Raw genomic sequence first — 15813 nt, forward strand, 5'->3', positions numbered from 1 at the left:
ATGTATGGTAAATAAGGGCACAAGGCAAGGATGCCTGATATCACCGCTCTTATTCTTAGAAGTGATGGAAAATTTGATTTCCTCTGTTAAAGGTAATCCAAATATAAAAGGGATCAACAGGAAATGAAACCAAGATAAGAGCGTTTGCGGATGACGTGGTAACAATTTTGGAGGACCCAAATCGGGGCAGAGAACCGCTGCTACAGGAGCTAAACAAATTCGGCAAATTCACAGGACTGAAAATCAATAAAGACAAGACAGTGTTGATAACTAGAAATATGACTGGAGAAGAGGTAGAGGAATGAAAGAGGAAACCGGGCTTCCAAGTAGGAAAGAAACTGAGGCGCTTAGGAATTAGGGTTTATAAAGACAATAATTATTTAGGGGTATGGAAAGACATAAGGGAAAATTTAAGGAGATGGAGCTGGTTAAATCTTTCACTACTAGGAAGAATTGCCGTAATCAAAATGGCAGTTCTACAGAAAATTATGTTTCTGCTACAAAATTTGCCAATAGAGATTAAGGATAAGATATTTAAAGGTTGGGAAGCCGAGCTAAAAAGATTCATATGGAAAGGACACAAACCTCGGATTAAATGGGAGGAGCTCAAAGATGCTTCAGAGAGAAGGGCTATTTGCTCCCAGACTTCAGATTACATTATTGGGCATGTAATCTAATTTGGATCCAAAGAGGGATTAGATTAGAGGACAAAGAAACGCTTGATCTAGAGGCTATGCAGTTAAGATTTGGTTGGCACGCCTTCTTATGTTATGAGAAGTTGGGGATGAATAAAGATTTCAATAATCATCCAATGAGGAAATCTTTACTACTCACTTGGAACAAGATTAAAAAGACATTTTATTTTAAGTTACCACTTCGGACATCGGCCCAGAAGGCACTCTTCGGTAGATGGATAAGCATCAGTAATTGGCTCACTTACAAACATTGGCTTAAGAAGGATCAATCAGGGAACTGGTCGATAAGATCTAGGGAAGATATTGACAAGGATGGACATAATATACAGTGGTTTAATTTCTACCAGCTAAAACAAAGATTTCTGGTAGACGACAAAACAATAGGGATCGAAGCCAGACTAAACGGATTGGATGATTTGTTCTGGCAACCTGATAAGAAAAAGATATCCAAATGACACAAACTACTGTTGAGCAGGAATATGGAACAGGAGACTGTAAAAGAGTATATGGGGAAATGGGCGCAGGATATGGGATGCAAAATGGAAATGGAAGAATGGCAAAACGCCTGGAATAGAACAAGTAAATTTACAGTAGAGCAGGATCTAAAAGGGAATGCCATGAAAATAATGAACAGGTGATATTACACCCCATGGAAGCTAAACAAACACCTTATAAATTAGCACAGGGGAATTAATTCTTGGGGGTGTGATTGTAAAAAGGGAAACATCTATCATATATGGTGGCATTGCAGGGAAATTCAGAAATTTTGGAAGAAAGTACATGACTCAATACAGCAGATATTGGGAATAAAATTCCCATTGAGCCCTAAATTGTACTTACTCAATATAACTTCGATTTTAAGCCCACAGGACGAAAGACAATATTGGAGGATTATATTATATCTTGTAACAGCAGCTAGAATTGAAATAGGAAAGTTATGGAAGTCAGATGAGACTCCAAGACGGGAAAATTGGATGCAGAGAGTTAATGATTACAGGGAACGGGACAAACTCTCTTTTAGGGCTCAGAATTAGGATATGGAAGAACAGAAGAGGAAAGGGGAAAAGAATGGAACTTAAATCTGAAGCTCATTGAGGTCTGAATTAACTGGAATTGAATCTACAAAGTCTGTTCTTCAAACATTTGTTTAAATGTGTATTTTTATTTCCTGCTTAATTATAGGTCAGTAGAAGAAAGTTTGAGTCTCCTGCTTAAAGTAAAGCAAGATAAAGAAGGAATCGAATACTGCGAAGTTATGCATACGTTATTTTGACAATAGATAAGAACATAAATGGAAACTGATATTATCAATAAGCAATTGGGATATATTGTGTTCATACGTTTTAGAGTTGTGCATAAAATGTGTGTTTAAAAGCAGGGTTCGGTTATAATATTATGAAAGTGAGCTCTTTGAAAGGCCAAGAAGACAGAAAGCAGAAAGTGGGTCCAAGGAAACGGAAAGATTTGTGACAGTGATGTTATGGATACTGGATTTGTGTCATTTTTTCTATTTTTATGACTCAGAAAATAATAAAGATTATATAAACGTCAAATTTGTAATGAAGATTACTGTGTATTGTGGAAAGAAATGGTAATATCTGGGGAATATGTACAAAGGATTTACATTGAAAAGGGGAGGGAATAATTCCAATTCAAAATAAAATTGGTATAGGTCAAGTATGAAGACAAATAGAGAATTATGGACTCTCATCCATAGGGTCGCCATGAGTCTAAATCGACTTGAGAACAAGAAAAGATGCGAAGACTATTTAGCCAGAGATAAAAGAGGATTATTTAAAGAAAGGAGCTAGCTGTCACTTTAGGTTTGGAAGTTTATTCTAATGTATTTTGCATTTAGAATTATATGTATATATGGCATTCCTATGTATGTTTGGTAATTTAAATGTTGTTCATTTGTTTGTTATAAGTTATATGTATTTTTAAAAATTCATCTTTATTTAAGTTTCCAAATACATAAAACACGACCAATACATAATCCAAATAAAAATAGCTTGTAAAAGCAAATCTGAGTCTTGACTGGTCATTTGGGACCCTCTTAAGTCTTCCTTTTCCGTCTTCTGAATTCGAGCCCATTTGAATGTCCTTCGCCTTGAAACCTCCCTCCGAAATATGAAGTCTAGCTGTGAATTATTCTTTTACAATTTAAGTGAAAAAAGAAAGAAACTGCAAATTTTTCCATTCGATTTTACATAGAAAATTTGTCTACTTCTCTTACTATTTTGTAAGGTTAACAACAACTGAAGAAATATATATTTATACAGATGTTCACATCAATTTCATTGCATGGATCTCTCTCTATTGTTTTTAATATACACAGTGAGTCATTCCATCCTCTGTTGACCTGGGATTTATATAAGAAAGCAAAAAAAACCAATATGCTTATATTCAATTTATAAAATGCATAGCATAATATTCTTAAAGGTTCTTAAATTTCATTCTCCCAAATCCACTGAGAACAGTAAAAAGAGAGGACTTTGATTAGTCCTCCACTAGCGACAAGTTTAATTCCCATTCTTTTCCCCACTTTATCAAAACATTCTTCCACTCCTCCTTTCTTTTGCCTTTATCATGATTTTGGGCTATACATGAAAGTCTATCCAATTCCCTGGACTCATTTACTTTCACATCCAGTTTTCCCAAGTTGGTCTCTTATCAGATTTCCATAATTTGGCTATTTCTGTTCTAGTTGCCGTAACAAAATAAAGTAAAATTCTCCAAATTTAGTTTTCTCCTTTTGAATTTAGTACCAAAGTTATATTCAAAAGATACAACTTTGGGTTCATTGGGAATTTAATTTCGAGTATCTGTTGAATGGATTCATGAATCATTTCCCAAAATTTCTGAATTTCCTCACAATCCCATCACTAATAATAATAATAATAATAATAATAATAAATGTTATTTATATACCACTTTTCCATAAAGATCAAAGCGGTTTACATAGAGTGGTAAAGGGTGCCCTTTTGGTTTTTACATCTCCAACAGTTTCTGTCCGATACGTTTCTTTTCATTTTCCAGGGAGTAAGGTACCATCCATTCAAGTTATATGTCTTTTAATACAATAAAGATTTAAAAAAGAAACCTTCTGGGTGACCTTGGGGAAGTCGCACTCTCTCAGCCTCAAGGGAAGGCAAAGGCAAAGCTCCTCTGAACAAATCATGCCAAGAACAACTCAGGATAGCGTCACCATAAGTCAGAAACCACTTTAAGACACACAACAAAAAACAACGGTTGTTTTAAGGGTCAGAACCTGCCTTGTGTCCCAAATCGGGGGGTAAGCAGAATATTAATGAAAATGGCAAGAATAAGAAGGGGTCCCAACTCCTGAGAGCAGCCCCCAAGCAGCCCTCTCCTGCCTTCCCCCCAAATGCATCTGAGAGTTTCACGGGACAGCAACCAGGGCCTCCCCAGAAGATCCCAAAACCAGGACATGTTTCATGAAGGAAAGTAGAGGAAGATCGGTTGCAAAAACGTCTCTGGCACATTTCTTGAATGAGGAAGAACGAGAGTATCCCAGATAACAGCCTGCTCCCTTGCGGCTGACGAAGACCTCTTGTCTTGAAATGCGCTCCATCAGTTCCCAAAGACAGGAATAACAGCACTTTATTTAGTTACATATCATCTATTTTAGCACGTCACACAGAGCAGATATATTGGAGGGAGTTTGTGTCTTGTAATAGTTCCTTTTGTTGTTTTGTTGTAGCCCATTCTTAATTATATGTATTGTCATTGTACTGAAGCCTTTGTGTACCTGTACTCACAATTGCCCTTGTTTATATTATTTTTTGTAGAAGTTATTCTGTATTACTACATTAGTAGGTTATTCATAGTAATAAATTGAAATTAGTTTTTACATTATCATTGTTTAGATGTTATTCTGCATTACATCAGTATGTTATTCAGACTAGATAAATTGAAGCTGATTTGTGTATTGTAATTGTTCTTTGTATACATACCTTTTCGTCTCATTACATAGCATTATTTTCTTATTACATGTTTCATGTTCACTTGGAATCATAGAGTTGGAAGCGACTACAAGGGCCATCCAGTCCAACCCCATTCTGCCATGCAGGAACTCTCAATCAAAGCATCCCTGACAGATGGCTATCCAGCCTCTGTTTAAAGACCTCCAAGGATCACTGCACTACGAGGAAGGAGTGTGTCCCAATGTCGAATATCCCTCACTGTCAGGAAATTCCTCCTAATGTTGAGCTGGAATCTCTGTTCCTGTAGCTTACATGCATTGTTAGGGTCCTAGTCTCTGGAGCAGCAGAAAACAAGATTACTCTCTCCTCAATATGACATCCCTTCAAAGCTATCATATCAACTTCTCTTCTCCAGGATAAACATTCCCAGCTCCCTCATAGGGCATGGATTCCCCCATCCTATATCTCTGCATTTCATTTTTCCACCCTTAATGTAGTACGTTACATTTCTCCCTGTTGAATTTCATTTTGTTAGCTTTGGCCCAGCTTTCTAGTCTATTCAGGTCATTTTGAATTTTGATCCTGTCTTCTGCGGTATTAGCTACTCCTCATAATTTGGTTTCATCTGCAAATTTGATAAGTATGCCCCCAATTCTGTCATCCAAGTCCTTGATAAAGATGTTGAATAGCACTGGGCCCAGGACAGAACCCCACTGGTCACTTCTCTCCAGGATGAAAAGGAGCCACTGTTGAATATCCTTTGGGTTCGGCCAGTCAACCAATTAGAAATCCATGTAACAGTTGCCTTATCTAGCTTGTTTCATGTTTGTGTTTTATATACTCTTTAATTTGGTTAACTGTTAAGGGACATAGCTATGAGATTCTATGATATGGGGTGCACTATAAACCTTTTAATAAATGAGCTTGCATTGCAATCCTATAGATTCATATTATCAGACATAACTCCAGAGAATGTTAGCCTTTTGGATGCCACAAGGTTCCTCTCCTTCTTCAGAGCAAGAAGCAACACTTCAGCTGCCTTCCAGAAGATAAAACAAAAAGGCTTCCAAAAGGACTGAAGCCTTGGGCAAGTCACACTCTCTCAGCCTCAGAGGATGGCCATGGGAAACCCACTCTGCAGAAACCTGCCAAGAAAACCCCTTCAGAGACCCCCATAAGGTCCCCATAAGACCTGGAAACAACTGGAAGGCAGACCCCAAGAACAACATTGGGAAATAGGTGCAAGCCTTGCCTTGGGAAAGTGTAATGACTGGGCTCCAGTCAATGGAGGTCTTCCTCAGGCAGAAAAGGGAGGTTTATGCAAATGCAGAATGACATCACTGCTACGGAAGGCTCTCTTGACCAATCAGAGAGCAAGATAAAGGTCCTTCTGGAAGCTTCCGTGAGAAGGAGATATAAGGCCTGAGAGACCAAGAGACAGTTGGGGGAATTGTGTCGGTTGGAGATCGAGAGAGAGAGTTAAGAGCAGAACTTCGAAGTTAGTCTCAGAATTGGATGCTTAGGTTTATTTATTTCTTTAATACCTTATATGAATTGAACATTATATACTTACAAATATTGTACATGCAAGATTCTTAATATCTTGTGTGACTTATATTTTAGTTATATTTTGTTAGCTATAATAAATACCTCCTTGGAGTATCTACTACTCGACGCTCCTTTTACACGTGTTTTGGCTCTGTTGATGCTTGGGAAGATCAGTAAAGAAGGAGAAATAAGGTTCCTTAACTGGTCCCAGTGTAGGTTAAGGGAAACCCTTTTATAATTCACTGGATGATGGCAGCATGATTTCAGGAATTTAAGAGTCTGCTGGGCTAAGAGCCATAATGTCTAAATGTCTAATTAACAATTTGTAATCCACTCTGGTATCCTTTTGGCTGAAGAGAGGGGTATAAAATTATTATTATTGTTATTGTTATTATTGTTATTATTGTTACTATTATTATTCCAGGGCCGCAGTTTGGCTGCTTGGACCACCGGAGATCATCACAGTGAGTCAGTTGGAAAAGCCCATCTCACTCCAGAAAATAAAGGTACTTGAGGAGTTTGCACTCTACGTCTTTCTGTAATAATAGCTACAAAACTGATAATAGCATTTGGGACATTTAGTCTTTTAAAAACAAATATGGCAGATTTAAATTCTGCTTTAAAACCTCTTTCCATCTGCCAGCTTTGTGCTGGTTTTGGGGGGAAATGAGAAAGTGTTGGGAGGGAGGGACTGCCAACAGAATTAGGAGATGCATTGCAGGCTATGGACAGTTTGTGGCCAAGAAAGGTCCAAAACACACGGAAGTAATAGTCCAGTTTAAGAGCGCTTTAACTGCCCTGGCCCAGTGCTAGGGAATCCTGGGAAATGGAGTTTATTGTGGCACCAGAGCTCTCTGACAGAGAAGTTTCACAAAACAACATTTCTCAGAATTCCCTAGCACTGATCCAGTGCATCCAGAGAGTGACTAAGGAGTGCTGCACTCCTCCATGAAACCAGCTGGGTCCTTTGGGCGAAAAGTCACACTCTCTCAGCCTCAGGGAAGGCAATGACAAACCTTCTTTTAACATCTCTTGCCAAGAAAACCCTGCTAAGGGTCGCCATAAGTCATAAACAACTTGTAAGCACACAACAACAAGAGCAGTAACACCACTAACACAATGCAGCTAGGGAGAAAGGAAGGAAGGAAGGAAGTTTCAGGAATTTAAGGCTATGTCCCTGCACTCTTCCTCTCAGTCTTTCTCTCTCCCTTGAAGGCCTCAAACTAACAACTGCCAAGTGCTGAGGAACAGGAGGCCATTTTCTGTCCAAGAGGCCATTTTGTGTTCTGGCGGCCATTTTGTGTTCTGGCATACAGAATCTGTTCTGGCGACTATTTTGTGTTCTGGTAGTCATTTTGTGCAGCTTGTGACTGTTGGGAATAATGTTCCAGAACCTTCTCTGAGGCCTCAGTTGAACAGAGGCTTCTCTTTCTCTCCTGAGGCTCCAGAGTCAGAAGGAGGCCAGGCTCCTTGGGCCAAAAGGGAGGAAGTGTGTCTCTTTGTGTGTCTTTTGTGTGTCTTTTCTGAGAGGGTTTTCTTATTACACTGCTCCTTCTGGGGATCATGGGTTTTAAAAGGGATCAGAAATGGGAAGATAGTTTTAATACAAGCCTTATTATTATTATTATTATTATTATTATTATTATTCTCAAACATTGGGCTTTGGCTTCTAAGAGGAGGCTAGTTCCCCAAACAAGGCCAAAAGTGGCTCCTTTGGGAGGTTTTAAAAGTCTCCCCAGTTTCCTTATTAATAGATTTTGAGGCAAGAAGGAAGGAGACAGACCAGAATAACTCATATTACCAAGAACGAAACACACAAACATACAAACAAACAACAAGAAATATAAGGATTAGACGGAAAAACAAACTGCTTATATTTAAAAAAATCTAAACCATTCTTTACAGGATAAAAATTCAACTTGGGTGCTTCTATTCTTTTACAACTGACTCAGGCTGTATCTGCACTGCAGAGATATTCCAGTTCTAAAATGTGGTAACTCTCCTGATTCCATCCTATGGAATCCTGGGATTTGTAGTTTGTTGTGGCATGAGAGCTTTCTGGCAGAGAAGGCTAAGTGTCCAAAGGTAAATTCCCAGGATTCCATAACACTGAGCGCTTAAAGTGGTGTCAAAATGCTTTATGTCTATAGTGTGAATGCAGCCTTCTTGGGAAAGGGGCTGATGCTGGGGAAAAGAGGAGGAATGCAGAAGGAAAGGAGGACGGACGGATGGAGGGAGGGCCACCTGCAGCTGGACTGCCCCCCCTGAGTGGTCAACACCTGAGTTGGGTTGTGGACGATGGGCACTCTTAATATTAATAGTAATCTCTTTCACTATTGATTGTAATTAAGGAGGGGATCAGGTTCCTCCTTTCAATAGCATCAGGAAAATGTTTAGGTGTTGTTAAGGTTTGGAAGTCCTGTTTGGGGACTTTTTGTGTTATCACAGCCATCGGGTGCCATCAGGAAAACTTTTCTTTAGGATCAGAAATCCTGTTTGGGGTCCCTTCCGACTTTGGGGCCTTTCATCCTCCATTTTGGGTTCCCTGAAGGCCTCAAACTGCCAACTGCCAAGCGCTGAGGCAGAAGTGGCCATTTTGTGTTCCGGCAGCCATTTTGTGCTGCTTGTGACAATGTTCCAGAACCTTCTCTGAGGCCTCTGCAATTGAATCGAAAGGTTCCTCTTTCTCTCCCTGAGGCTCCAGAGTGAGAAAGAGGCCAGGCTCCTTGGGCCAAAAGGAAGGAAGTGTGTCCCTTTGTGCCTCTGACCCTCCATTTTGGAAGGAAGGAAGGAAGGAAGGAAGGAAGGAAGGAAGGAAGGAAGGAAGGGTCCAGTGGGGCCAGTGAGGGAGGCAGGGGTCCAGGGCCAGTGGGGAGGCTGGGCTTGGGGGGCTGGGAGAGAAAGGTGGGAAAGAGACCCTCCCTTTGGGCCCTAGCTGGGGAGGGTCCCACCGGTCCTTGCCTCCCCCTTTGGGAAAGGAGACCCCCTCAGCCCCCTGGACTCACTCCTGCCACTCATTCCTAGGACTGGGACTCAGAGGAGTTTCCTAGGTATCACCTTCTGCCCCTCCATGGCCATTGGCACTGACTTTTTCCCATTGCCTTCCCTCCCTCAGCCCTGTGGACCTCCTCCTCCTTCGCACTCAGAGCAAACCTTCTCTATGGCTGAGGAGACGGCCTCTGACCCAGGGAAGCTCCAGCCATAAAGGACTGCAGAAGAGCCCTTTCTAGGGCTGCAGGAATCAGGGTCCTTGTATTGAAGGTAGGTCTTTATTCCTGGAGCTGGAAGAGGACCTTTGTTTAAATGTTTCAGTCCAGGATTGTGTGGAAAGGTTGCAGCTGAGAGAGTGAGCCATCGGGAGAATGAGGAACCACCAGGCCAGACAGCCTGACCCAGCAGAACTCTCTATTCTCCAGTGTTGCTCCAGGTGGAATCAGGCTGGCCATTCACTGACACAGGTCCTACCATAGAATTGTGGAAGCTATCCCGCATTGCCATTCCATGCCTCGTGAGAGTGTTGGGTGTGAGATATTGAAGAAGCATCCAGCTGTGTTTATGTAGTGAGAAGCAAAATGAAGACATCTTCCTCTGAGGGTCACTGGGGAGGTCAGAAGGTTTCAACAAATGATACACTCATTTCAAATCTAGTTACAGGGACATAACCAGGGCCTTCTCCAATTCCCCATCCCCTAATCCCCCACCACTCCAAGAAGGCATGGCGTATCTCTAGTGTAGGGGAGCTGCAGTGAATCTATGCTAGCTCCAGGGGGTTTTGTTTAGTGCAGAGGGAGGAAGGGGATGCCCACCTCTGCATTGGCCCAAAGGAGGCATATGTCACCTGCGTATGTCACCAGCAGGATGCCGTTCTCTGTGTCTTTGAGTGCTGCAGGGTTTCTTGCCAAGCCAATCGTAACCCCTGGCCCCTTTTCTCAGGAACTCCATCTTGGCCTCCTTGTACACGGCTTTGGGGCCTCTCTTGCTGGAAGTGACCAAGTGCAGGGCCACCAGGACCCCTGCCCACCTGATGGCTGACTCAGAGGCCAAGCAGAGGGAGTTGGGCTCCAACAGAAAGGGGATGCTGAGGTACAACAAGCCTTTGGTGAGTCACTATCCTATTAGCTTCATCTGTGCCACTGCTGGTCCAATTTATGAAAGGAACCAAATCAAATACTGTCCGGGTTTGACTGAGACAGTCCTGGTTAATCCTCTGTTAAACCACTTTTTCAGGGGCTTTTTAAAATGTCCCGGTTGGTCTCTCCTCTTCCCACTTTTTCCTTCTCAGTTCACTTCAGTTCCTGAGTACAACTGAGTTTGCAGCCCATCAACTCAAAAGTGGGGAGAGAAGAGGAAAGAAGGAGACAGGATATGGCCCTTTGCAGGAGGCTGAAGCAAAAGGAAACTCGTGTGCCCTTCCTAGCTTGTATGATCTTCCTCATAAACAACTTTGGCCATCTTTACTGCCTTCTGGATTGCTTGTCCACATGTGTCTTGCTTTCCAATCTGTGAAATGTTGGGGGGCTATGGGACAACATCTCTGGATCTAAATATGGGGTGGTCCCAGTTGCACTCAAGCCCAGAGTGCTCCTCAGAACTGTTATTAAAAATGATGTTTGCCTCTGAAATGTGGCAAAAAATGTCTAAATGCCCCGTAATTCTTTGGTGGCTAAATGTACTGTATGTGTTGGGATAGTCAGTATCCTAATCCATCATCAATATCCCAGCCATGGCCTAAATTATATTGTTGATTATATTGCATATTATATTGAAAAGATTCGAGACAAACTGGGTCTCAAAGGCAGTAGCTTTTTTCTTGCTGACAGCATTTAAAGTTTATTTCTTGGACTGAATTCTAAAGTGATCAAATAATATTTGGATGAACCATGTGCTTTCTTCCCCTTTTGCTTAGTCATTCTCTGGATGAGGGCTATTTTCTGTTTCAGGTGACCTTTGCGGATGTGGCGATATATTTCACTGAGGAGGAATGGAAACTGTTGACGAAGAAGCAGAGACTTATGTACAAGGATGTGATGATGGAGAATTACGAGAATGTGGCCTCTGTGGGTAAGGAAGCTGACTTCATTGCCTTTCCTATGAAGATTGAGGTCCCTTTCATACTACATTATCATGGCACTATGATTCAACTTTAGAATCATAGAATCATAGAGCTGGAATAGACCACAAGGACAATCTGGTTCAACCCCTTGCTATGCAGGAATACACATTGAAAGCATCCCCAGTAGATGGCCACCCAGCCTTTGTTTAAAGAACTTCAAAGACTTTTAAAGCCCTTCAAAGAAGGAGTACTTTAGAAATTAATAACAATAATAATAATAACCATAATGAGATGACACCATGCTCTGAGGGAGTATATTCCCCTATTGAATAGCTCTTACTGTCAGGAAATTCCTTCTAATGTTTAGTGGAACCTCTTTTCCTGTGCCTTGCTTCCATTGTTCTGTCCTTTTAGCTTGTGGTGCCCAGAACTCGACACAATATTCCAGGTGAGCTCTGACCAAAGCAGAATAGAGGGGCGCTATTACTTCCCTTGTTCTAGACACTACTATTGATGCAGCCAAAAATTGCATTGGCCTTTTTAGCTGCCGCATCACACTGTTGACTCATGTTCAACTTGTTGTCTCCTTGGACTCCTAGATCCCTTTCACATGTAGTCTCATTCAGCCAGGTGTCCCCCATCCTATATCTGTGCATTTCATTTTTCCGCCCTGAGTACAGTACCTTACATTTCTCTGTGTTGAAATTCATTCTTTTACTTTTGACCCAGCTTTCTAGTCTATTCAGGTCATTCTGAAGTTTGATCCAGTCCTCAGAGGTATTAACTACTACTCCTAATTTGCAAATTTGATAAGTATACCCTCAATTCTGTCATCCGAGACATTGATAAAAATGTTGAATAGCACTGGGCCCAGGACAGAACCCTGTGGGACCCCACTGGTCACTTCTCTCCAGGATGAAAAGGAGCCATTATTGTGCACACTTTGGTTTCGGCCAGTCAACCAATTACAAATCCATGTAACCAAGTGTTCAAAAAGGCTTAAGTCACTTTAGACTGTTTCCTGTGGGGGGGAAATGCTCTGAAACCAAATTGAATGCAATGGGTGCTTGGTGCAAATATCTCAGACAAAAATGATTATCGCACTGGCTCTCAGGTCCTTCTTGGCTCTGAATTTCGATTACAGTGTACACTACAATCTGAGGGTGACACTCTCAGATGCAGCTCAACAATAACATAGCAGAGTACAGAAATAAATATCCAAATATATAGATATTGGCAATGCACTGACCACTTTTCACACTTAAAAATAAGTCACAAACACAGTTGATTTCAACTTCACCATCCCTTGTACACACAACTCCTATCCTATCCACACCAGTCCACATGAGAGCTGCATACTGTATTGGTTGTGAGTCATCTCCTGGTGCCAAACAGCATGAAGGGACCTCTGCAGTTAGCTTCCATCAAGCCTTGGGCTGTGACTCAGGACTCGATGGCAGTCTCACAGGATATGATGCCACCTGTCAATCAAAGTATTTTTGCACATGTTTAATGGAATATTTTTTCAACAATCCTTTATCTGAATATCTCCTTCCAGTGATTCCCTTAAGGTAGACCCCCTTCCAATCTCTTCTTTGTTAACTCCTATAAGTAAATATACAATCGTTCCATGGTTTTAGGGGCATAAGTAGCAAGATAATGCTTCGGTTACTCACAGAAACTTTCTTAATTTTATCTCTAATAAGGAGGGGTTAATGAGGGCTAAATCAAGGGTAACACCCTCCTCTCTTAACTCTGATTTTCAGTCTCATCTGTCATTGTCCTTCTTTACAGAAGAACATTTGAGTCATGAGAGAGTCCAGACAGGGAAGAAGTCACATAAATGCCAGCATTGTGGGAAACGTTTTGCTTATAAGTCTATCCTTGTTGTGCATCAGAGAGTCCATACAGGAGAGAAGCCATACAAATGCCAGCGTTGTGGGAAATGTTCTTCTGCAAAGTCAGACCTAGTGAAACATCAGAGAGTCCACATAGGAGAGAAGCCATACAAATGCCAGCGTTGTGGGAAATGTTCTTCTGCAAAGTCAGACCTAGTGAAACATCAGAGAGTCCACACAGGAGAGAAGCCATACAAATGCCAGCGTTGTGGGAAATGTTTTTCTTTGAAGTCAAACCTAGTGACACATCAGAGAGTCCACACAGGAGAGAAGCCATACAAATGCCAGCGTTGTGGGAAATGTTCTTCTGCAAAGTCAGACCTAGTGAAACATCAGAGAGTCCACACAGGAGAGAAGCCATACAAATGCCAGCACTGTGGGAAATGTTTTTCTCAGAGGTCAAGCCTAGTGACACATCAGAGAGTCCACACAGGAGCAAAGCCACACAAATCTCAGCAGTAAACTAACATTATTTTTGTCAGTAAGGAATATAAAATATTTTCAATCCAACGGTGCTAAGAAAAGGCCCTTGTGATTTTGTTTGTAAGGTTTCTCTGTCCATATGTCTGTTTGTTTTAAAGTTGTATTTTGTTAAGTTTAGGTTTTATTTGCTAATAGTATAGATAGTTGCTATGAGTTGTATATTTGGCTGGGGATTGTGGGTCATGGTATAGGTTTGCTAGATGAGGGCCTGGGATTTGTTGCAGCTGTCTAGAATATTTATGGGAATGATAGCTTTTGCAATGTGTGGGATGTTGGCTGAAGAAAGTCGGAGGCTGGTATTAACAGAAAGGGCTAGTTTCTAGGGATGGCAAAGGGGGGCTTGTTACCTGTGGGGCAGAGACTGTAGGAATTGGAGGGGGGAGCTAGTCTTGGAAGAGGGAGGAGTTTTAGGTGTATGGGGTTTTAATGTATTGTTTGCTTGGAATGGGCAGTTCTGGCTTAACCACTGAATTTTTGACTCTGTGTTCTCAATAAAGTTCTTTGCTATTTCAACACTGGACTCTTAAATGCACAGAAGTTGTGAATTTGTGCTAAACTGACCCTTTATTCTCTCCTCAGTCCTCAGCTCCATTCCCAGCCATAAGAACAGCAGAGGCAAACACACACAAACACAAACATAGAAGAGACACAGAGAGAGCTTTATTTCCAAAGAAGAGCCTTCCTTTCCTGCCTTTTCCTCCTGAGTCCAGCTCTGCACCTTGGGCTCGATTGCAGTCTCCTCAAAGGAAGAAAGAAGGGAAGAAAGGGGAGACTGCTGAATCCCCAGCGCATACCTTCCTTTCCCGCAAAGGCCACCAGCGGAATAAGCAGCAGCAGCAGACAGGCCCTTGCAAATCCTGCGCATGTTGAGGAGGGGCCTCGAGGGGGATGTTGAGGTCGCCCAGGACCAAAAGCCTAGGTGACTCCAGCAGCATCTCAGAGACCAGTTGTGTCAGCTCCGCTAGGGAGTCTGTTAAGGAACGGGGTGGACATTAAACCAACAGAATCCCCATACTTTCCCTAGTCTTTAAGCTGAGGCAAATACATTTGATGTGGTCGATCATACGGATAGGTAATCTGCTCAAGGCAAGATTGTCTTTATGGACCAAAGCGATGTCCCCTTACCTGCTCACTGGAGGAGAACCCAGCTGGTAAGGCCTGAGCCCAGGTGGCTGAGCTATCTTCACCCAGCCAGGTCTCCGTGAAACAAGCCAGGTCAGCCTCTTCGTCCAGAAGGAGATCCTGGACTATCTGTGTTTCAGTCTTGACTGACTTGGCATTACACAAGAACAGGGAAAGATTCTGTGGTTGGTTTGGTATGCTCTCCAGCCCTTTTGGGATAGCAGGGAGAATGGAAGGGGAGAGAGATATCTGTCAGGGTCCTAATTGCAGCCCATCTTGCAACACAAAAGGCAGTACTTTGAAAAAGGAATAGCTTTTATTGAGGAAGAAGTAATGGAAGTGACTTTTTTGTCAAGAATGAAAGAAAGTATAAACATATCCCTTTTATAACCATATGAATCCACCGCACTCCATTCACCAATAAAGCTAATTGATTGGATAGCCCTTTCCCGCACAGCGTTCTCCCACCCTTTTAGGTGCAGTGTCCTCCCATCCGGGATTCTGGCAGCTTTTCTAAAAGCAATTAAGTTCTCATGTGCCTTTTCTCAACCACTGCACCTCTGGCCTTGGACCACAGAACTCAGCCACACAACGGTTTTCATTAACATTATGGCTTAACAATATATATAGCTATCTATAATATAAAACCCTATCAATCTCCACATAATATGATACCACATGAAAATATAATATGCCTAAACCCATAGCAACATAATACAATATAAAAATACCAATAACTCTCTATGTTCCCCCTCCTTTTACAGAGACCAGTCTTTTAAACTCAAGCCTCTGTTAGAAGGGTGATTTCCACACATTCCAATCCTAGCAAAGAAGCACATTCTTTAGCCATGATCTCCCTACCTCTTTCTAGTATCTTCTATTAAAGCACATATTAAAACATATTATTTTAACCCACCATAAATCCCATCTATCTTAACTCTAACCTAAACCTAAACCTATAACCCTTATGACATGAATCCCTAAATGAAAAGATGCATAAATAAAGGTATTCATGACATAATGTGACTTCAGGCTGGTGCTCCTTTCCAGAATGAGACTGGCCCATT

At 41.7% G+C, this 15813-nt stretch overlaps 1 protein-coding gene across 1 annotated transcript; it reads left to right on the top strand.

The window, feature by feature from the left end:
• Positions 1–12770: 12770 nt before the first annotated feature.
• LOC149276487 (uncharacterized) lies at positions 12771–13957 on the top strand. Its single transcript, XM_089503605.1, has one exon. It carries the CDS (start codon positions 12959–12961, stop codon positions 13601–13603), a length of 645 nt encoding a protein of 214 aa, XP_089359731.1. The 5' UTR covers positions 12771–12958; the 3' UTR covers positions 13604–13957.
• The last annotated feature ends 1856 nt before the right edge of the window (positions 13958–15813 follow it).

Source organism: Sceloporus occidentalis, unplaced genomic scaffold (assembly GCF_023333645.1).
Source record: "Sceloporus occidentalis isolate IW3139 unplaced genomic scaffold, rSceOcc1.0.p SCAF_237, whole genome shotgun sequence".
Lineage (NCBI taxonomy): Eukaryota > Metazoa > Chordata > Lepidosauria > Squamata > Phrynosomatidae > Sceloporus > Sceloporus occidentalis.